This window comes from Chamaea fasciata, unplaced genomic scaffold (genome assembly GCF_029207755.1).
Source record: "Chamaea fasciata isolate MVZ Bird 193981 ecotype frontalis unplaced genomic scaffold, bChaFas1.0.hap1 SCAF_424, whole genome shotgun sequence".
NCBI classification, from domain to species: Eukaryota; Metazoa; Chordata; class Aves; order Passeriformes; family Sylviidae; genus Chamaea; species Chamaea fasciata.
The window spans coordinates 62,563-86,778 of record NW_027094509.1 but is presented as its reverse complement, the minus strand read 5'-3'; the positions used below and the strand labels follow the sequence as shown (position 1 = coordinate 86,778).

Genomic DNA, 24,216 nt, shown 5'->3' with positions numbered 1-24,216 from the left:
AACCAACCAAGCTGACCCAACCCAACCCACCAAACCCAACCCAACATCACCCAACCCACCCAATCAACCCAACTACCTCAACCAACCCAATCAACCCAACCCAACTTAACCCACCAAACCCAACCCAACATCACCCAACCCACCCAACCACCTCAACCAACCCGATCAACCCAACCCAACCCACCAAACCCAACCCACCAAACCCAACCCAACCACCTCAACCAACCCAACCCAACCCAACCCACCAAACCCAACCCAACATCACCCAACCCAACCACCTCAACCAACCCAACCCAACCCAACCCACCAAACCCAACCCAACATCACCCAACCCACCCAACCACCTCAACCAACCCAACCCACCCAACCCAACCCAACCCAGCCAAGGCCGCCCCTGCCGACCCCACCTTCCCCTTCTCCTCGTTCATCAGGAGCAGCTCCTGCTCTCCCAGCCACGACTCCACCTCGGCCACGTCGAAGTAGTACTGCTCCAGCTGGTAGGTGGCGTCCAGCGCCTGCTGCCGGCGCTCCGTGTGCTCCTGCAGCTCGGCCCACATGGCGCCCAACCTCTCCAGGAGGCACCGCACGCCCTCGGCCTCGGGGCTCTTGATGGAGGCCACGGCGGCGGCGCGTTCCAGCACCTCGTCCACGCGGGGCCGGTGCACCTGGATCTCCCGGCGCAGGTTCTGCGGGGGTGGGGTGGAGGTGGAGGTGGGTGGAGGGTTGGGGACGGGGCGTGGCCCGGCCCCGGCGGTGGTGCGGGCGCCGACCTGGTTCTTCTTGATGAACTGTTGGACGGTCTGGAGGTTGGTGCCGTGGTCCTTCAGCATGGCCAAGGGCAGGCGGTCCTGGACCCACATCTGGGGACGGGGGTGGGCCTGGGTGTCATCGCTGACCCCCGTCCCCATCTCTGGGTTCATCTCCATCCCATCTCCATCTTCATCCCATCTCCATCTTCATCCCATCTCCATCCCATCTCCATCTCCATCCCATCTCCATCCCATCTCCATCTCCATCCCATCTCCATCTTCATCCCATCTCCATCCCATCTCCATCTTCATCCCATCTCCATCCCATCTCCATCTTCATCCCATCTCCATCCCATCCCATCTCCATCTTCATCTCCATCCCATCTCCACCTTCATCTCCATCTTCATCCCAGCTCCGTCCTCATTCATATTCATCCCATGTCCATGTCCATGTCCATGTCCACCGCCATCTCCATCTCCACCCCATTCATCTCCAACTCCATCCCATCTCCATCTTCATTTCCATCTTCATCCCTGTCCCATCCCCAACTCCATCCCTGTCCCTATCTCATCTCCATCATCTCCACCTCCATCATCATCTCCATCTTCAGCTCCATCTCCATCTCCACCCCATTCATCTCCACCTTCATCCCATCTCCACCTTCATTCCTCTCTTCATCCCTGTCCCACCCCCAACTCCATCGCTGTCCCCACCTCACCTCCATCTCCATCCATCTCCATCCATCCCCATCCCCATCTCCATCATCTCCATCTCCACCCCATTCATCTCCATCTCCATCTCCATCCCTGTCCCGTCTCCATCCCCACCGCCATCTCCACCCCAGCCCCACCCCACCTCACCCCTGGGTACTCACCACCTCGTCCTCCAGCTCATGGCTGACCTGGTGGACCTCCTTGGAGGCCAGCAGGATCCTCCGGCGCTCCTTGAGGGGCTCGATGAGGCGCACGATGCGCGTCCCCACCGCGCTCTGCCGCTCGCCCACCGCGTCCCGCCCGGCCGCCTGCGCCGGCAGCGCCGCCGCCTGCGCCTGCAGCTCGCCCACCTCCTTGTACCACTCCTCCACCTGCGACTCCATCGTCTGGGGACACGGGGTGGGGAAGGTGGCCGTGATGGGACCTCCAGAACCCGACGTGGAGCGTTCCCCCCAAAAATTTGTGGCCTCATAATGGGGTGGCCTCATAAGTTGGTGTCCACCATGATCTGGTGTCCACCAAAACCTGGTGTCCACCACAACCTGGTGTCCCTCCAAAACCTGGTGTCCACCAAAACCTGGTGTCCCTCCATAACCTGGTGCCCCTCCATAACCTGGTGTCCACCAAAACTTGGTGTCCACCAAAACCTGGTGTCCACCACAACCTGGTGTCCACCACAACCTGGTGTCCACCAAAACCTGGTGTCCACCACAACCTGGTGTCCCTCCATAACCTGGTGTCCACCAAAACCTGGTGTCCACCACAACCTGGTGTCCACCACAACCTGGTGTCCCTCCATAACCTGATGTTCTCCCCACGATCTGGTGTCCACCACAACCTGGTGTCCCCCAAACTCTTCTGTCCCCCTCATAACCTGGTGTCCCCTCCATATCTTGGTGTGCCTCCAACACCCAATGTCCCCTCAAGGCCTGGAGTCCCCCCAAGACCTGGTGATCCCCCCAACATCTGACGACCATCCAAGACCTCCTGTCCCACCAACACCCGATGTCCCCCAACACCCGATGACCACCCAAGACTCGACATCCCCCCAGCGTCCCCCCCCGATGATGTCCCCGATGTCCCCCCGGGCCCACCTGCAGCCTCTTGAGCTGCCGGCTGACGCTGCGGAGGTCGGCCCCACCGCCCACGGTCTCCAGCTGCTCCTCCAGCCGGCCCAGCCGCGCCTCCATGTCGGCGTAGCTCCGCGCCAGGCGCTCGGCCGCCGCAGCCTCGGCCAGGCGCCGGCTCCGCGCCTGGCTGGTGCTCTCCAGCTCCAGCCAACATCTCCTCAGCTCCTCCAGCTGCCGCCGCACCGCCCCGCTCAGCTCCGGCTTGGCCTGCACCAGCTCCTCGCCCTCCTGACGGGGCGAGGTGGGACCCCAAAATTCGTCACGAACGGTTGGGGTGGGGTTTGGGGTCAAGGTGGGACCCCAAAATTCATCACGAGGGGTTGGAGTGGGGTTTGGGGTCAAGGTGGGACCCCAAAATTCGTCAGGAGGAGTTGGGACAAGGTTTGGGTCAAGGTGGGACCCCAAAACGGTTCGGTGGGGTTTGGGTCAAGGAGGGACCCCAAAATTCGTCACCAGGGGTTGGGACAAGGTTTGGGTCAAGGTGGGACCCCAAAATTCGTCACCAGGGGTTGGGACAAGGTTTGGGGTCAAGGTGGGACCCCAAAATTCGTCACCAGGGGTTGGGACAAGGTTTGGGTCAAGGTGGGACCCCAAAATTCGTCATGAGGAGTTGGGACAAGGTTTGGGTCAGGGTGGGACCCCAAAATTCGTCACGAGGAGTTGGGGTTAAGGGGGGGACACACAGACTGGGGGGGGACACGGGGAGGAAACGGGGGAGGGGACACCGGGGGGGGACAAGGGGACATTGCGGGGGGGGTGACACGGGGGGGGGAGGGGGTGACACGGGGGAGGTGACACGGGGGCGGTCACACTGGGGGGAGGTGACACGGGGGGGGTGACACGGGGGGGGGTGACACGGGGGGGTGACACGGGGGGGTGACACGGGGGGGTGACACGGGGGGGTGACACGGGGGGGGTGACACGGGGGGGACACGGGGGGAGGTGACACGGGGGGAGGTGACACGGGGGGGGGAGGGGGGTGACACGGGGGGGGAGGTGACACGCGATCGGTGACACCACAGGGCGATGACACGAGCTGGGGGACACGGGGACAGTGCGGGGGGGGGTGACACGAGGGGGGGACACCGCGCAGCTCCGAACGACGCAACCACGGGAGGAGGAGGAGGAGGAGGAAGGACGGGGGAGGGGGGGGGGAGGGGGCTCTGCAGCACCGCGCGCGCGTGGGGAGGAGGAAGGGGAGGGGGAGGGGGAGGCCGCCATCACCCCTCCCCCACAACAACACCACCCCACCCCCCCCCATATTTTTCCCTCTTTAACCCCTTCCTGCCCAGTCCCCCGTCCCCGTCTCGAACCTTCTCGATCCTCTCGAGCCACTCGCGGTTCTGCGCCAGCTCGGCCAGGAACGCCGGGTGCTGCAGCCACGGCTTGGGGGGGTCCCGCGGGGGGGGGGTCCCGCGAGGGGTCCCCCGCCATCAGCGCCTTGTCGCGGATCCAGACATCCAGCTGCGGGGCGGCGGGGGGCGGCTCAGAGCCCCCGCCCCGATCCAGGGTTTACGGTGGGCAAACACAACCCTCCCCTCCCCCCCTTTTCCCCCCCCCCTCCCCCAAAAAAAAAAAATTAAAATAAAAAAATTCCCCACCCGCCGAAAAAACAAAAAAAAAAATTTATCTTTTTTTTTCCTAAAAAAAAAAAATCCACCAAAAAAAAAAAAATATATTTAGAAATAAAAAAGGAAAAAAAAGCGGAGGGGGAAAGCAGAGAGAAGCCCCGGCCCGCACTTTAAAAATAAAATTTAAAAAAATCTCTTTTACCCCCCCTCGAAAAAAAAAGCGGAGGGAAACCCCCCCCCCCCGCCGCCCCTCCTCCTCCCCCGAACTCTTTTCCAAAATAAAAAAATATCAGCGCAGGGGGAAAGGGCGAGAGGAGACCTTCAGCCCAAAAATAAAAAGCTTTTTTTAAAAAAAAAATAAAAATAAAAATAATTCCCCCCCCCCCAAAAAAAAGCGGGGAGGGAAAACACCCCTCCCCCCCCCCTCCCCTTTTTTTTTCCAAAAATAACCGCGGAGGGGAAAAGGGCGAGAGGAGCCCCCTCCCCCCCCTTTTTTTTTTTTTTTTTTTGGTTTTTTTCCCCCCCAAAAAAAACCGGCGGATTTGGGGTCGGGGGGAGGGGGGAGGAGATGAGGATGAGGATGGTGGGGGAGGAGGGGGATGAAGGAGGAGGGGGATGAAGGAGGAGGGGGATGAAGGAGGAGGGGGACGAGGAAGGTGGGAAAATGAGGATGAGGAGGCCGGAGAAGGAGGATGAGGGAGAGGATGGAGCAGGAGGGCGAGGAAGGCTCCGGAGGCCGCCGAGGAGAGGATGAGGAGGGTGATGAGGACGAGGCCGGCGCGGGCTCGGCCGTGATGCGGCAGATCCCGGGCGGAGCGCGAGCGCCGGATGAGCCCCGAGGAGCCTCCGCCGGGAGCCGGCCAAAAACACCGCCGGAGCGGGGGAGCCGAATGCTCCCCGAAAATAGCCCGGAATGCGCCCCAAAAGGCCCCAAAATCCACCCCAAAAACCACCGAATACACCCCAAAAACCACCGAATACACCCCAAAAACCCCCCGAATACACCGCAAAATTCTCCGAAATAAATCACCCCAAATCCATCCCAGGAATCACCCCAAAAGGCCCCAAAATCCACCCCAAAAACCACCGAATCCACCCCAAAAACCCCCCGAATCCACCGCAAAATTCTCCGAAATAAATCACCCCAAATCCATCCCAGGAATCACCCCAAAAGGCCCCAAAATCCACCCCAAAAACCACCGAATCCACCCCAAAAACCCCCCGAATCCACCGCAAAATTCTCCGAAATAAATCACCCCAAATCCATCCCAGGAATCACCCCAAAAGGCCCCAAAATCCACCCCAAAAACCACCGAATCCACCCCAAAAACCCCCCGAATCCACCGCAAAATTCTCAAAAATAAATCACCCCACATCCATCCCAGGAATCACCCCAAAAATCCCCCAAATCCACCCCAAAAACCACCAAATACACCCCAAAAATCCCCCGAATCCACCGCAAAATTCTCCGAAATAAATCACCCCACATCCATCCCAGGAATCACCCCAAAAACCCCCCGAATACACCCCAAAAACCCCCCGAATACACCGCAAAATTCTCCGAAATAAATCACCCCACATCCATCCCAGGAATCACCTCAAAAGGCCCCAAAATGCCCCGAATCCACCCCAAAAACCCCCCGAATCCACCGCAAAATTCTCAAAAATAAATCACCCCACATCCATCCCAGGAATCACCCCAAAAGGCCCCAAAATCCACCCCAAAAACCACCGAATCCACCCCAAAAACCACCGAATACACCCCAAAAACCCCCCGAATCCACCGCAAAATTCTCCAAAATAAATCACCCCACATCCATCCCAGGAATCACCCCAAAAGGCCCCAAAATCCACCCCAAAAGGCCCCAAAATCCACCCCAAAAGGCCCCAAAATCCACCCCAAAAACCACCGAATACACCCCAAAAACCCCCCGAATCCACCGCAAAATTCTCCAAAATAAATCACCCCACATCCATCCCAGGAATCACCCCAAAAGGCCCCAAAATCCACCCCAAAAGGCCCCAAAATACACCCCAAAAGGCCCCAAAATACACCCCAAAAACCCCCCGAATACACCCCAAAAACCCCCCGAATCCACCGCAAAATTCTCCGAAATAAATCACCCCACATCCATCCCAGGAATCACCCCAAAAGGCCCCAAAATCCACCCCAAAAGGCCCCAAAATACACCCCAAAAGGCCCCAAAATACACCCCAAAAACCCCCCGAATACACCCCAAAAACCCCCCGAATCCACCGCAAAATTCTCAAAAATAAATCACCCCACATCCATCCCAGGAATCACCCCAAAAGGCCCCAAAATCCACCCCAAAAGGCCCCAAAATCCACCCCAAAAACCACCGAATACACCCCAAAAACCCCCCGAATACACCGCAAAATTCTCCAAAATAAATCACCCCACATCCATCCCAGGAATCACCCCAAAAGGCCCCAAAATACACCCCAAAAACCCCCCGAATACACCCCAAAAACCACCAAATACACCCCAAAAACCCCCCGAATCCACCGCAAAATTCTCCAAAATAAATCACCCCACATCCATCCCAGGAATCACCCCAAAAATCCCCCAAAATCCACCCCAAAATGCCCCGAATCCACCCCAAAAACCCCCCGAATCCACCGCAAAATTCTCCAAAATAAATCACCCCACATCCATCCCAGGAATCACCCCAAAAGGCCCCAAAATCCACCCCAAAAGGCCCCAAAATCCACCCCAAAAACCACCGAATCCACCCCAAAAACCCCCCGAATCCACCCCAAAAACCCCCCGAATCCACCGCAAAATTCTCCAAAATAAATCACCCCACATCCATCCCAGGAATCACCCCAAAAGGCCCCAAAATCCACCCCAAAAACCACCGAATCCACCCCAAAAACCCCCCGAATCCACCGCAAAATTCTCCGAAATAAATCACCCCACATCCATCCCAGGAATCACCCCAAAAGGCCCCAAAATCCACCCCAAAAACCCCCGAATCCACCCCAAAAACCCCCCGAATCCACCCCAAAAACCCCCCGAATCCACCGCAAAATTCTCTGAAATAAATCACCCCACATCCATCCCAGGAATCACCCCAAAAGGCCCCAAAATACACCCCAAAAACCACCGAATCCACCCCAAAAACCCCCCGAATCCACCGCAAAATTCTCCGAAATAAATCACCCCACATCCATCCCAGGAATCACCCCAAAAGGCCCCAAAATCCACCCCAAAAGGCCCCAAAATCCACCCCAAAAACCACCGAATCCACCCCAAAAATCCCCCAAATACACCCCAAATTATCCAAAAAAAATCACCCCAAATCCATCCCAGGAATCACCCCAAAAATCCCCCAAATCCACCCAAAAATCCCCCGAATCCACCCCAAAAATCCCCTAAATCCACCCAAAAATGCCCCGAATCCACCGCAAAATTCACCAAAAAAAAATCAGCCCTAATCCATCCCAGGAATCACCCCAAAAATCCCCAAAATCCCCCCCAAAATGCCCCGAATCTGCTCCAAATCCACCCCAAACATACCCCGAAATTCACCCCAAAATCTTCCACAAAACCACCGCAAAATACACCCTGAAACCCCCCCAAAATGCCCCCAAATCTACGCCAAAATTCACCCCAAATGCCCCAAAAACCATCCCAAAATCCACCCCAAATCCATCCCAAAATTCACCCCCAAATGTCCCAAATCCACAGCAAAATCCACCCCAAACCCACCCTAAAATCCCCCCAAATCCACGACAAAATCCACCCCGTATCTACCCCAGAATCCCCCAAATCCACCCTAAAAATCCCCCAAAATTCACCCCAAAATTCACCCCCAAATCCACCCCATATCCACCCCAAAATCCCCCCAAACCTACACCAAAATTCACCAAATCCACCCCCAAATCCTCCCGAAATCCACCCAAAAACCATCCCAAATCCACCCCGAAATCTCCCCAAATCTACCCCAAAATTCACCCCGAACCCACCCCAAAAATCCCCTAAAATCCACCCAAATCCAGCCCAAATTGCCTTCAAATTCACCCCAAAATCCACCCCAAATCCACCCCAAAATTTCCCCCCAAATCTACCCCAAAACCTACCACAAAACCACCCCAAAATTCACCCCAAATCCACCCAAACCCAGCCCCAAATCCACCCAAAAATGCCTCAAAATCCACCCCAAACCTACCCCAAAATCCCCCCAAAATCCCCCCAAAATCCCCCCCAAAATCCCCCCAAATCCAGCCCAAAACCCACCCCCAAATCCACCCAAAAATGCCTCAAAATCCACCCCAAACCAATCCCCAAAATCCCCCAAAATCCCCCCAAAATCCCCCCCAAAATTCCCCCCAAATCTACCCAAAAACCTACCACAAAACCACCCCAAATCCACCCCAAAATCCATCCCAAATCCACCCCAAATTCCCCCAAATCCACCCTAAAAAGACCCCAAAATCCATCCCAAAATTTCCCCAAATCCACCCCAAAACCTAGCACAAAACCACCCCAAAATTCACCCAAAAATCCACCCAAACCCAGCCCCAAATCCCCCCAAATCCAGCCCAAAACCCAGCCCCAAATCCACCCAAAATCCACCCCAAAATCCTCCAAAATCCCCCCAAAATCCACCCCAAAATCCCCCAAAATCCACCCCAAATCCACCCCAAAATTCCCCCCAAATCTACCCCAAAACCTACCACAAAACCACCCCAAATCCACCCCAAATCCACCCCAAAAAGACCCCAAAATCCATCCCAAAATCCCCCCAAATCTACCCCAAAACCTACCACAAAACCACCCCAAAATTCACCCAAAAATCCACCCAAACCCAGCCCCAAATCCACCCAAAAATGCCTCAAAATCCACCCCAAACCTACCCCAAAATCCCCCCAAAATCCCCCCCAAATCCACCCAAAATCCCCCAAAATCCCCCCAAATCCCCCCAAAATCCAGCCCAAAATCCCCCCAAATCCCCCCAAATCCACCCAAATCCCCCCAAATCCACCCCAAAAATCACCAGAAACCCACCCCCAAATCCACCAAAAATGCCCCAAATCCCCCCCAAAATCCACCCCAAAATCTGAGACACCCCAAAATCTGACACCCCCCCATTTGGGTTTGGGGGGGATCCCAGATTTTAGGGGGGATTTTGGATTTTGGGGGAGATCCCAGATTTTGGCGGGTCCCAGATTTTGGGGAGGGGGTCCCGGATTTTCAGGGTCCCAGATTTTGGGGGGAGTCTCAGATTTTGGGGGGATTTGGGATTTCGGGGGATTTGGCATTTTGGGCGTCCCGGATTTTGGGGGGGATTTGGGGGTTCCCAGATTTTGGGGGGATTTGGGATTTTGGGGGGATTTGGGATTTCGGGGGCTCCGACCTCCCGGCAGTCCTGCAGGAACCTCTGGAGCTCCAGGTGATCCTGGAGCCGCCGCGTCCACTCCTGGGCCAGCTGGTGGTTCCGTTGGCTCCTGCGGAGGGGGGGACCCCCTAATTAACCCCTCATTAACTCCTAATTAACCCCTAATTACCCCCATTAACCCCTGATCAACCCCTGAACCTCCCCTCCAAGGGGGAAACCGAGTCACGAGCTTCCAGCTGGGATCCAGCGGGTGGTTCCGTTGGCTCCTGCCGGGGGGGGAACCCCCTAATTAACCTAATTAACCCCTAATTAGCCTTTAATTAACCCCTCATTAACCCCTGAACCTCCCCTCCAAGAGGGAAACTGAGTCACGAGCTTCCAGCTGGGATCCATCGGGATTCCTGTGGGAGAAGGGGGGGGGAACCCTCCTAATTAACCCCTAATTAACCCCTAATTAACTCTTAATTAACCCCTCATTAACCCCTGAACCTCCCCTCCAAGGGGGAAACTGAGTCACAAGCTTCCAGCTGGGATCCACCGGCAAATCCGTCCTCATTCCTGGGGGATCCTGGGTGGATTTTTGGGACCCTGGGTGGATTTTTTGGGATCCCGGGTGGATTTTTTGGGATCCTGGGTGGATTTTTGGGATCCTGGGTGAATTTTTTGGGATCCTGGGTGGATTTTTTGGGATCCTGGGTGGATTTTTGGGATCCTGGGTGGATTTTTGGGATCCTGGGTGGATTTTTTGGGGCTCTGGGTGGATTTTTGGGAACCTGGGTGGATTTTTTGGGGCTCTGGGTGGATTTTTGGGATCCTGGGTGAATTTTTTGGGATCCTGGGTGGATTTTTTGGGATCCTGGGTGGATTTTTTGGGGCTCTGGGTGAATTTTTTGGGATCCTGGGTGGATTTTTTGGGATCCTGGGTGGATTTTTTGGGGCTCTGGGTGGATTTTTGGGATCCTGGGTGGATTTTTGGGATCCTGGGTGGGATTTTTGGGATCCTGGGTGTATTTTTTGCTGTCCCGGTGTATTTTGGCTGTCCCGGTGTATTTTTGGTGCCCCAGGTGTACTTTTGGCTGTCCCGGTGTATTTTTGGTGCCCCAGGTGTACTTTTGGCTGTCCCAGGTGTATTTTTGGTGTCCCGGTGTATTTTTGGCTGTCCCGGTGTATTTTTGGCATCCCAGGTGTATTTTTGGCTGTCCCAGGTGTATTTTTGGTGTCCCGGTGTATTTTTGGCATCCCAGGTGTATTTTTGGTGTCCCGGTGTATTTTTGGTGTCCCGGTGTATTTTTGGCATCCCAGGTGTATTTTTGGTGTCCCAGGTGTATTTTTGGCATCCCAGGTGTATTTTTGGTGTCCCAGGTGTATTTTTGGTGCCCCAGGTGTACTTTTGGCTGTCCCGGGTGTATTTTTGGTGCCCCAGGTGTATTTTTTGGCGTCCCAGGTGTATTTTTGGTGCCCCAGGTGTATTTTTGGCTGTCCCAGGTGTATTTTTGGTGTCCCGGTGTATTTTTTGGCTGTCCCAGGTGTATTTTTGGTGCCCCGGTGTATTTTTTGCTGTCCCGGTGTATTTTTGCTGTCCCGGTGTATTTTTTGCTGTCCCGGTGTATTTTTGCTGTCCCAGGTGTATTTTTGCTGTCCCGGTGTATTTTTTGCTGTCCCAGGTGTATTTTTGGCTGTCCCGGTGTATTTTTGCTGTCCCAGGTGTATTTTTGCTGTCCCAGGTGTATTTTTGGTGTCCCAGGTGTATTTTTGGCTGTCCCGGTGTATTTTGGTGTCCCAGGTGTATTTTTGGTGTCCCGGTGTATTTTTGGCTGTCCCGGTGTATTTTTGGTGCCCCAGGTGTACTTTTGGCTGTCCCAGGTGTATTTTTGGCGTCCCAGGTGTATTTTTGGTGCCCCAGGTGTACTTTTGGCTGTCCCGGTGCGTTTCGGGGGCCGGTACCTGTCCCTCAGGCCGTCCATGGCCTCGGCCACGCGCTCGCCGTGCAGGTTGCGCTGCCGCCGGAGGCTGTCCCCGGCCTGCAGGACCTGCTGCACCTTCTGCAGGTTCAGCTCCAGCGTGGTGGTGAAGTCCCGGTGCCTCTTCAGGGCCTTGGTGACGCCCTCCACCGTGTCCGGCAGCTCGGCGTGCGCCAGGGTGGTCTCCTGGGGGGGGTGGGGGGGCCCGGTGACCTCTGACCCGGCCTTGGGGTGGACACCGAGGTGCCACGGGAGGTCCAGAGGGAGGTCCACCCACCCCAACCCACCAACCAGGACCTTCCACCCCAACCCACCAACCAGGACCTTCCACCCCAACCCACCAACCAGGACCTTCCACCCCAACCCACCAACCAGGACCTTCCACCAAACCCACCAAGCAGGACCTTCCACCCCAACCCACCAACCAGGACCTTCCACCAAACCCACCAACCAGGACCTTCCACCCCAACCCACCAACCAGGACCTTCCACCAAACCCACCAACCAGGACCTTCCACCCCAACCCACCAACCAGGACCTTCCACCCCAACCCACCAACCAGGACCTTCCACCAAACCCACCAACCAGGACTTTCCATCCCAACCCACCAACCAGGACCTTCCACCAAACCCACCAACCAGGACCTTCCACCCCAACCCACCAACCAGGACCTTCCACCAAACCCACCAACCAGGACCTTCCACCCCAACCCACCAACCAGGACCTTCCACCAAACCCACCAACCAGGACCTTCCACCAAACCCACCAACCAGGACCTTCCACCAAACCCACCAACCAGGACCTTCCACCCCAACCCACCAACCAGGACCTTCCACCAAACCCACCAACCAGGACCTTCCACCAAACCCACCAACCAGGACCTTCCACCAAACCCACCAACCAGGACCTTCCACCAAACCCACCAACCAGGACCTTCCACCAAACCCACCAACCAGGACCTTCCACCCCAACCCACCAACCAGGACCTTCCACCAAACCCACCAAGCAGGACCTTCCACCAAACCCACCAACCAGGACCTTCCACCAAACCCACCAAGCAGGACCTTCCACCAAACCCACCAACCAGGACCTTCCACCAAACCCACCAACCAGGACCTTCCACCCCAACCCACCAACCAGGACCTTCCACCAAACCCACCAACCAGGACCTTCCACCAAACCCACCAACCAGGACCTTCCACCCCAACCCACCAACCAGGACCTTCCACCAAACCCACCAACCAGGACCTTCCACCAAACCCACCAACCAGGACCTTCCACCCCAACCCACCAACCAGGACCTTCCACCAAACCCACCAACCAGGACCTTCCACCCCAACCCACCAACCAGGACCTTCCACCAAACCCACCAACCAGGACCTTCCACCCCAACCCACCAACCAGGACCTTCCACCCCAACCCACCAACCAGGACCTTCCACCCCAACCCACCAACCAGGACCTTCCACCAAACCCACCAACCAGGACCTTCCACCAAACCCACCAACCAGGACCTTCCACCCCAACCCACCAACCAGGACCTTCCACCCCAACCCACCAACCAGGACCTTCCACCAAACCCACCAAGCAGGACCTTCCACCAAACCCACCAACCAGGACCTTCCACCAAACCCACCAACCAGGACCTTCCACCCCAACCCACCAACCAGGACCTTCCACCAAACCCACCAAGCAGGAGTTGTCACCACCCAAACCCACCACCCCAGACCTTCTCCCCCCTTCCAGAACCTTCTCCAACCCCTCACCCCCACCACCCCAGCCCTTCTCCTGGCCCTTCCCACCACCCCAGACCATCCACCACCTTCCAGAACCTTCTCCAACCCCTCACCCCCACCACCCCAGACCATCCACCACCTTCCAGAACCTTCTCCAACCCCTCATCCCCACCACCCCAGACCTTCTCCCACCTTCCAGAACCTTCTCCAACCCCTCACCCCCACCACCCCAGCCCTTCTCCCACCTTCCAGAACCTTCTCCAACCCCTCATCCCCACCACCCCAGACCTTCTCCCACCTTCCAGAACCTTCTCCAACCCCTCACCCCCACCACCCCAGACCATCCACCACCTTCCAGAACCTTCTCCAACCCCTCACCCCCACCACCCCAGCCCTTCTCCTGGCCCTTCCCACCACTCCAGACCATCCACCACCTTCCAGAACCTTCTCCAACCCCTCATCCCCACCACCCCAGACCATCCACCACCTTCCAGAACCTTCTCCCACCCCTCACCCACACCACCCCAGACCATCCACCACCTTCCAGAACCTTCTCCAACCCCTCATCCCCACCACCCCAGACCATCCACCACCCTCCAGAACCTTCTCCAACCCCTCATCCCCACCACCCCAGCCCTTCTCCCACCTTCCAGAACCTTCTCCCACCCAAACCCACCACCCCAGCCCTTCTCCTGGCCCTCCCCACCACCCCAGACCTTCTCCCACCTTCCAGAACCTTCTCCCACCCCTCATCCCCACCACCCCAGACCTTCTCCCACCTTCCAGAACCTTCTCCAACCCCTCACCCCCACCACCCCAGACCATCCACCACCTTCCAGAACCTTCTCCCAGCCCTCATCCCCACCACCCCAGCCCTTCTCCTGGCCCTTCCCACCACCCCAGACCATCCACCACCTTCCAGAACCTTCTCCCAGCCCCCCGCCCCCCGGCCCTTGGCCCCGCCCCCCACCTGCTGGCAGAGGCAGCTCTGGCACTGCTGCACGTCGCGCAGGAACAGCTGGAAGACGTGGGACTGCGCCAGCGCCTCCCTCCTGCTCTCCCAGCTCCGCAGCAGCTCGCCCCAGCCCGCGTCCAGCTTGTGCAGCCACTGCTGCAGCGCCGCGTGCGCCGCGTCCGCCTCCTCCAGCGCCAGCAGCTCGCTGGCCGCCTGCAGCTTGGCGTAGTCCTCCTCGCGGCCGTTGATCTCCTCCTTGAGGGCCACGTGGACGTCGAGGAGCCGCTCGGCCTCGGCCAGGCTGTCGGGCACCTCGCGGCTGCCCGCGGCCGCCTGCGTCTTCACCAGCCACGCCAAGAAGTCGTCCAGGTCTTGGATGAAGCGCTGCAGGCGGCCGGCCACGGCCAGGGTGTCCTCGCAGCCCCGTAGCGTCTCCTTGAGGTCGTCCCACTCGCGGCCGATCTCCTCGAAGGGCAGCAGGACGTCCAGCGCTCGGCCGGGGTGGGCGGCGGCCAGGGCTTCTCCTTCCCGCTGGAGCTCCAGCAGGCGCGGCTCCAGGGCCACCAGGGCGGCCTCCATGGTGGACAGGCGGCGCTGAAGGGCCAGGACGCCGCCCAGGTCGCCGCCGCCCGAGCGGGTGGCCTCGATGGCCTTCCTCTTCTCCCTCACCTGCGCCTTCATCTCGCCGCACTCCAGGAGGAAGTTCTGGATCTTCAGCACGGAGCTGAGCTGGTTCTTCTTGTTCTCCACCAGCTCCACCACTCGGTTCCAGCTGGGGGACAGGAGACGGGTGAGACCTCACCCGGCCCTACCTCCCTGAGGTGGGATGGGGCCCACCGGGAACGACCCTCGCCGTGGGACGGGGATGGTGGCCTGGAGAGGTGGGAGCCCACGGGGACGTCCCACCACTGATGGTCGGGGGGTCTCCAGGCAGCCCCACAGCTGGTGGGCCCCACCAAGGAGATCTCCAAAAGATCAAGGTCCACCTCGGAACCTCCGTGACAGGTTTGGACCGTTCCATTGGAGAGCTGGGACCCCGTGGGGACGTCCCACCACCGGAGAACCACAGAGTCTCCAGACAGCCCCACCGAGGAGACCCCCAGAAGGTCAAGGTCCATCTCGGAACCACCAGGATGGGCTTGGACCATTGTCCTGGAAAGGTGGAACCCCATGGCAATGTCCCACCACTGAAGAACCACGGAGTCTCCAGGCAATCCCACCGAGGAGACCCCCAGAAGGTCAAGGTCCACCTCGGAACCACCAGGATAGGCTTGGACCATTGCCCTGGAGAGGTGGAACCCCACGGGGACATCCCACCACCGGAGAACCACAGAATCTCCAGACAGCCCCACCGAGGAGACCCCCAGAAGGTCAAGGTCCACCTTGGAGCCACCACGATAGGCTTGGACCATTGTCCTGGAGAGGTGGAACCCCACGGGGACATCCCACCACCGGAGAACCACAGAGTCTCCAGACAGCCCCACCGAGGAGACCCCCAGAAGGTCAGGATCCACCTCAGAACCCCCCAGAAGGTCAAGGTCCACGCCGTGTCCCGTACCGGCTGTTGAGGTGGTCCTGGCAGGACCGGACCTCGTCCGAGCTGGGGTGACCACCGTCCACCAGCTGCTGCACCACCTGGTTGACGTCCAGGATGCGCCCCATGACGCTGTTCATCTCCTGGTCCAGACTCTCGAACCTGAGCGCGGGTAAACACGGGCCGGGTCCCACCACGGCACGCGAGAAGAACCTCGACCTCCGTCCCACCACCGCCAGCTCCGCCAGCTCCACCTGTGCTGCACCACCTCGACCTCATCCAGCTCCTCGGGCACGTCCATCTTCTCCAGCCACTGCTCCTTCTCGTCCAGCCACACCTCGCAGGCGTGGACCTCGCTGAACATGCGGTACACGGCCAGCGCGTCCTGCAGCCACTGCGTCCTCAGCACGGCCACCTGCGGGGGGAGGTCCACGGGTCCCTGGCGGCCGCCATCAGGGACGGGGGAGCAGAGCCCACCGAGGACTCGTTGGTTTCCATGGATTTGTTTGGATTGATTGGATCGGATCAATTGGATTCGAAACCCTCTCTCTGGGGCGGTTCTTGGCACTCTGAGATCAGCGAAGGAACCACCGCGACCGGCACCAGAAGGTCCAAAGATCCCTCTCCATGGGCAAGGAGGTCCCACCACCTCTCCATGGGCAAGGAGGAGCTCAAGGAGGTCCCACCACCTCTCCACGGCCAATGAGGAGCTCAAGGAGGTCCCACCACCTCTCTATGGCCAATGAGGAGCTCAAGGAGGTCCCACCACCTCTCCATGGCCAATGAGAAGCTCAAGGAGGTCCCACCACCTCTCTATGGCCAATGAGAAGCTCAAGGAGGTCCCACCACCTCTCCACGGCCAATGAGGAGCTCAAGGAGGTCCCACCACCTCTCCATGGCCAATGAGGAGCTCAAGGAGGTCCCACCACCTCTCTGTGGCCAATGAGGAGCTCAAGGAGGTCCCACCACCTCTGCACAGCCAATGAGGAGCTCAAGGAGGTCCCACCACCTCTCCACAGCCAATGAGGAGCTCAAGGAGGTCCCACCACCTCTCAGTGGCCAATGAGGAGCTCAAGGAAGTCCCACCACCTCTTCCCTGGCCAAGGAGGTCCCACCACCTCTCCGTGGCCAATAAGGAGCTCAAGGAAGTCCCACCACCTCTCCGTGGCCAATGAGGAGCTCAAGGAGGTCCCACCACCTCTCCACGGCCAATGAGGAGCTCAAGGAGGTCCCACCACCTCTCTGTGGCCAATGAGGAGCTCAAGGAAGTCCCACCACCTCTTCCCTGGCCAAGGAGGTCCCACCACCTCCCCGTGGCCAACGAGGAGCTCAGACCTCCACCCTGACACCATCCACCCGACCACCACCACCGCCGCCCCCCGTTCCTCCGGTCCGGCGCCGTCCCCACCTCGGCCACCTCGCCGTAGAGCTGCTCCACCTCCACCACGCGGATCTGCACGTCCACGCCCTGCCGGTGGCCCGGCGCCAGCAGGGCCAGCTGCCGGCGCAGCGAGGCCACGGCGCCGCGGTGCTTCTCCACCTCGTCCACCACGGCGCGGTGCTTGCGCAGCAGCGCCCGGCTGGAGTAGTCGTCGTGGCCGAAGTCGTCGCTGGACACGATGCGGTACGTGTCCTGCAGCCAGGCCACCAGGTCGTCCGTCTCGGCGCTGAACTGGAAGAAGTTCAGGGCGTCCTCCAGGCGCTGCTGGTGGAGGCCCGTGACCTCCTCCAGCTTCTTCCAGCGCAGGCAGACTTCCCGCATCTTCTCCTGGATGCCGGCGGAGCCGAAGGACTTCTTGGCCAGGATCTTCTCGCCTTTCTTCATGGTCTGGTGCAGCAGGGCGCGGCGGTTGCCCAGCTCGCCCAGCATGCTCTTGTGCTTGGTGGTCAAGGCGACGACGCTGCTGAGGTCGCGGCCGCAGCTCTTGGCCGCCAGGATCTTCTCCTTCTCGCGGATCCAGGCCTCGGCCTCCTCCATCTCCTGGAAGAAGGTCCAGAGCTGGCGGGAGTCCTCCAGCTCCTTCCTCCTCTTGGCCGCCAGCTCCTCCAGCTCCTCCAGGCACGTCTGCACGTGGTTGACGCGGTTGCAGATGATCTGGGGGTCGCAGGGTTGGTAGCCTGGGGCAGGAGAAGGTGGGGTCACGGGGGTGGACAGGTCGTGGTGGGGTCACCAAGGGAGCACGGGGGTGGACAGGTCGTGGTGGGGTCACCAAGGGGGCACGGAGGTGGACAGGTCGTGGTGGGGACACCATGAGGGCACGGGGGTGGACAGGTCGTGGTGGGGTCACCATGAGGGCACGGGGGTGGACAGGTCGTGGTGGGATCACCATGAGGGCATGGGGGTGGACAGGTCGTGGTGGGGTCACCAAGGGAGCACGGGGGTGGACAGGTCGTGGTGGGGTCACCAAGGGGTCACGGGGGTGTCCAAGGAAGGACACTCTGGGCTCTGGTCCCAGGTTGGGCTCAAAGATCTCAGAGGACTTCGACCAGCTCAGTGGTTCTGTGGGGACTCCTGGAGGTGGCCACCAGGACCTTGGGTTGACCCTCCCATGGCCCAGGCCCAGGCCCAGGCCCAGATCCTTCCATGGCCCACCAAGACCTTGGGTTGACTCTTCCATGGGTTGATAATCCCACGGCCCACCAAAACCTTGGTTGACCCTCCCATGGTCCACCAGGACCTTCTTTGACTCTCCCATGGTCCACCAAAACACTGGGTCAACCTTCCCATGGTCCACCAGGACCCTGGCTGATCCTCCCATGGTCCACCAAGACCTTGAGTTACCCTCCCATGATCCACCAGAACCTCGGTTGACCCTCCCATGGTCCACCAGGACCTCGGTTGACCCTCCCATGGTCCACCAGGACCCTGACTGACCCTCTCATGGTCCACCAAGACCTTGAGTTGACCCTTCCATGGGTTGACCCTCCCATGGTCCACCAGGACCTTCTTAGACCCTCCCATGGTCCACCAGGACCTTGCTTGACCCTTCCATGGGTTGACCCTCCCATGGTCCACCAGGACCTCGGTTGACCCTCCCAAGACCCAGCCCCTCCCCCTGGCCTGGCCACGCCCCCCCCGGCGTCCCCCCGTTACCCTCCAGCTCGGAGAACTTGAGCGCGGCGGCGTTGAGGGCCTGGACGCGCTCGGTCTGGGCTGAGATGTCGGCCTCCAGCAGCCCGTGCTTCTGCAGGAGGTCCTCAACCTCCAGCAGGTGCTTCCCCAAATCCTTGGAGAGCAGCAGAACCTGGAGGAGAAGCAAACCGCCGTCACCCGAGATCCCCACCGGGATTCCACCGCGCCGCCGGATCTCCTCCTCCTCCACCTGCATCTCCTCCATCCAGTCGATCATGTAGACCATCTCCTGGAAGATCTTCTGCAGGGCCAGGTTCTGCTCCAGGCGGGCGCGGCGGGCACGCACCAGCTCGGTGAGGAGCGCCCACTGGCGCAGGATGTTGTCCTTCTGGGCGCCGATGCGCCGCGTGTCGTAGTAGCCCTCGGCCTCCATCTCCAGCGCCAGCTCCACCACCACCTGGATGCGCTCCTGGTACGAGGAGATGTCGGCCTCGATGGCCTCGTGCTTCTTCATGGCCGCCTCCACCGCCGGCAGGTCGTAGCCGAAGTTGTCCTGGCGGGCGGGGAGGTGGACAGGGGCGGGGTCAAGGAGGAGGGCAAGGGAGAGGTCGAGGAGGTTCTTCGTGGTCGAGGAGGTCCCACCAGGTCTCCATGGTCATGGAGGAGGTCAAGGAGGTCCCACCAGGTCTCCATGATCATGGAGGAGGTCAAGGAGGTCCCACCAGGTCTCCATGGTCATGGAGGAGGTTAAGGAGGTCCCACCAGGTCTCCATGATCATGGAGGAGGTTAAGGAGGTCCCACCACTCCTCTCCTGGTCAAGGAGGTCCCGCCAACTCTCCATGGTCATGGAGAAGGTCAAGGAGGTCCAATCACCCCTTGCCTGGTCAAGGAGGTCCCACCAGCCCTCCATGGTCAAGGAAGAGATCAAAGATGTCCAACCACCCCTCCCCTGGTCAAGGAGGTCCCCAATGAGTTCCCACCACCCCCAGTGAGTTCCCACCACCCCCAGTGAGGTCCCACCACCCCCAGTGAGGTCCCACCACCCCCAATGAGTTCCCACCACCCCCAATGAGGTCCCACCACTTTCAGTGAGGTCCCACCACCCCCAATGAGGTCCCACCACCCCCAATGAGGTCCCACCACCTCCAATGAGGTCCCACCACCCACCACTCTGCTCCTCACCCCCACGCCACCCAGGGGTGGATTGTCCCACCCCACGAAGGTCCCCCATGTCCCCGCCCCAGCCCAGCCCGGCCCACCTGCGACACCAGGCGCTGGTTCTCGTTGAGCCACGTCTCCCTCATCACGGCCTTGTGGTCGAAGCGCTGGGCCAGCAGCTCCAGTTTCTCCTGCCGGATCAGCTCGTTCCTCAAGGCCACCTCCCGCTCGTGCTCCGCCTTCTCCAGGCACGTCCACGCCTGGCGGGAGGGGACACGCGGCGGTCACGGGGGTGCCCAGCCCCACCGGGGTGTCCCCCGGGGTGGTGGGACTCCATCTGCACCTGGGGGTGCCCAAGGTGTCCCCCGGGGTGGTGGGACTCCATCTGCACCTGGGGGTGCCCAAGGTGTCCCCCGGGGTGGTGGGACTCCATCTGCACCTGGGGGTTCCCCAAGGTGTCCCCTGGGGTGGTGGGACTCCATCTGCACCTGGGGGTGTCCCCAACCCCACCAGGGTGTCCCCCGGGGTGGTGGGACTCCATCTGCACCTGGGGGTTCCCAAGGTGTCCCCCGGGGTGGTGGGACTCCATCTGCACCTGGGGGTTCCCAAGGTGTCCCCCGGGGTGGTGGGACTCCATCTGCACGTGCTCACCTTGTTGATGTCGGAGATGCTCTTGCCCTCGCTGGGCACGTAGAGTTTGCGGTTGGTGGCCCGGAGTTTGCTCTGGATGGTGAAGAGCAGCACCTCGAGGTTCCCCTTCTCCTGGAACCTGCCGTGGGGAGGTCCCTGTCAGCCCCAGGGCCAGCTGGGACGTCACCACCCTGCCCCAGGTCCCACCACCACCACCAGTTTGGGCTGAACTGGGACCTCCTTACCACCACCACCATGACCATCACCACCACCATGACCACCACCACCACCCATGTCCCAGTGTCCCCAGTTTGGGTTGAACTGAGACCTCTCCACCACCCCCACGACCATCACCACCACCACCACCACCCATGTCCCAGTGCCCCCAGTTTGGTGGAACTGGGACCTCTCCACCATCCCCATAACCATGACCACCGCCACCACCACACTGAGGTCCCACCACCACCACCACGCCGCGCAGGAGGTCCTCACTTGACGGGTTTCTCCAGGGTGCAGAAGGCGGTGAAGGCCTGGAGCTGCTGCTGGACGCCGCTCAGCGAGTTGGCGAACTTCTGGTTGGTGATGATGGTGATGGTGTGGTGGATCCAGGCCAGCAGCTCGGCCGCCAGCGCCTCGTAACGCGCCGTGATGGCCGCGATCTCCATCACCTGGTCCAGCACCTGGGGGGGGGTTTGGAGTGGGGCTGGAGGTCCTACAGGAACCTCCTGAGATCCACGTGGGGCTGGAGGTCCTTCAGGAACCTCCTGAGAACCACGTGGGGATGGAGGTCCTTCAGGAACCTCCTGAGATCCACGTGGGGCTGGAGGTCCTTCAGGAACCTCCTGAGATCCACGTGGGGCTGGAGGTCCTTCAGGAACCCCCTGAGATCCACGTGGGGCTGGAGGTCCTTCAGGAATCCCCTGAGATCCACGTGGGGATGGAGGGGTCACCAAGGTCCGGCCAGGCCCGGTGGTCGTGGTTTGGTTGGTGGGTGGGGAGTGGGAGGTCCTTGGATGTCGGGATGGACACTGGGGTGGACAAGGGACGGACAGAGGGTGGACAATGGGGTGGACAATGGGGTGGACAGCGGGGTGGACAGCGGGGTGGACAATGGGGTGGACAATGGGGTGGACAGCAGGGTGGACAGCGGGGTGGACACTGGGGTGGACAATGGGGTGGACACTGGGGTGGACACTGGGATGGACAATGGGGTGGACACTGGGGTGGACAATGGGGTGGACACTGGGGTGGACACTGGGGTGGACACTGGGATGGACAATGGGGTGGACACTGGGGTGGACAATGGGGTGGACAATGGGGTGGACACTGGGATGGACACTGGGGTGGACACTGGGGTGGACACTGGGGTGGACACTGGGATGGACAATGGGGTGGACAGCGGGGTGGACACTGGGATGGACACTGGGGTGGACACTGGGGTGGACAATGGGGTGGACACTGGGGTGGACACTGGGGTGGACACTGGGGTGGACAAGGGACGGACAGAGGGTGGACAGTGGGGTGGACAATGGGGTGGACACTGGGGTGGACAGAGGGTGGACAGTGGGGTGGACACTGGGATGGACAGTGGGGTGGACAGTGGGGTGGACAGTGGGGTGGACACTGGGGGGGACAGTGGGGTGGACACTGGGATGGACAGTGGGGTGGACACTGGGGTGGACAGTGGGGTGGACACTGGGGGGGACAGTGGGGTGGACAGCGGGGTGGACAGTGGGGTGGACACTGGGGTGGACACTGGGGTGGACACTGGGGTGGACAATGGGGTGGACACCGGGGTGGACAGTGGGGTGGACAGTGGGGTGGACAGCGGGGTGGACAGCAGGGTGGACACTGGGGTGGACACTAGGGTGGACACTGGGGTGGACACCTCCCCGAGCCGCGGACGATGACCCCCGGCCAGGGGTCCGGCCCCACCTTCCCGATGCGCTTCCCCTCCACGGCCAGCGCCTTCATCTTGGAGAAGTAGTGGTAGAAGGAGACCACGTAGGTGATGATGGACTTCTCGTCGGGGTCCTCCATGTTGACATCTGGGGTTGAGGGGTGGGGTCAGAAGGTCAGGACCACCCCAGACCCCACCCCAGGACCACCAGGGATGGTCCCACCACCTTGACCCTTCCCAAAAAAAACCCCACCATCGTTTCCCCTCCCCCCCCCAAAAAAAAACCAATGGGGGCGGAGGTGGGGAAGACAGCGGGGGAGATGTTCCCACCACGCGCGGATGGAGAGGTGGACGGACGGACGGACGGACATGGGGACACACGGATGGACCGATGGACACACAGACAGATGGACATGGGGACACACGGATGGAGCGATGGACACACGGACAGATGGACAGATGGACACACGGATGGACCGATGGACACGCGGACAGACGGACAGATGGACATGGGGACACACGGATGGACCGATGGACACGCGGACAGACGGACAGATGGACATGGGGACACACGGATGGACCGATGGACACACGGACAAATGGACACGGGGACACACGGATGGAGCGATGGACACGCGGACAGATGGACAGATGGACATGGGGACACACGGATGGAGCGATGGACACACGGACAGACGGACATGGGGACACACGGATGGACCGATGGACACGCGGACAGACGGACAGATGGACATGGGGACACACGGATGGACCGATGGACACGCGGACAGACGGACAGATGGACATGGGGACACACGGATGGAGCGATGGACACACGGACAAATGGACACGGGGACACACGGATGGAGCGATGGACACGCGGACAGATGGACAGATGGACATGGGGACACACGGATGGACCGATGGACACGCAGACAGACGGACATGGGGACACACGGACGGACCGATGGACACACGGACAGATGGACAGATGGACATGGGGACACACGGATGGACCGATGGACACGCAGACAGACGGACATGGGGACACACGGACGGACCGATGGACACACGGACAGATGGACAGATGGACATGGGGACACACGGATGGACCGATGGACACACGGACAGATGGACATGGGGACACACGGATGGACCGATGGACACACGGACAGATGGACAGATGGACATGGGGACACACGGATGGAGCGATGGACACACGGACAGATGGACATGGGGACACACGGATGGAGCGATGGACACACGGACAGATGGACATGGGGACACACAGATGGAGCGATGGACACACGTGGACAGATGGACATGGGGACACACGGACGGACCGATGGACACACGGACAGATGGACAGATGGACATGGGGACACACGGATGGACCGATGGACACACGGGCACGTGGACATGGGGACACGCGGATGGACCGATGGACACACGGACAGATGGACAGATGGACATGGGGACACACGGATGGACCGATGGACACACGGGCACGTGGACAGATGGACATGGGGACACACGGATGGACCGACGGACACACGGGCACATGGACAGACGGACACGGGGACACACGGATGGACCGATGGACACATGGACACACGGACACACGGACACACAAACGCATGGTCCCATGGACAGCTGGACAGACGGACAGATGGATGGACAGATGGTCACACGGACACACAAACGCATGGTCCCATGGACAGACGGACAGATGGACACACGGAC

General features: G+C 59.9%; 1 protein-coding gene across 1 annotated transcript in view; it reads right to left on the bottom strand.

The window, feature by feature from the left end:
- Positions 1-313: 313 nt before the first annotated feature.
- The window catches only part of LOC136305453 (spectrin beta chain, non-erythrocytic 4-like), a 29,584-nt gene continuing 5,681 nt past the window's right edge, over positions 314-24,216 (bottom strand). The window contains 18 exon segments of the mRNA XM_066208713.1: positions 314-686; positions 771-860; positions 1,625-1,849; positions 2,558-2,821; positions 3,907-4,002; positions 4,004-4,057; positions 9,546-9,636; positions 11,472-11,674; positions 14,193-14,949; positions 15,736-15,873; positions 15,966-16,126; positions 17,120-17,829; positions 18,806-18,956; positions 19,035-19,337; positions 20,045-20,203; positions 20,595-20,712; positions 21,066-21,253; positions 22,509-22,621. Of these exon segments, the coding sequence (XP_066064810.1) occupies positions 324-686; positions 771-860; positions 1,625-1,849; positions 2,558-2,821; positions 3,907-4,002; positions 4,004-4,057; positions 9,546-9,636; positions 11,472-11,674; positions 14,193-14,949; positions 15,736-15,873; positions 15,966-16,126; positions 17,120-17,829; positions 18,806-18,956; positions 19,035-19,337; positions 20,045-20,203; positions 20,595-20,712; positions 21,066-21,253; positions 22,509-22,621 (4,184 nt within the window). The 3' untranslated portion in view covers positions 314-323.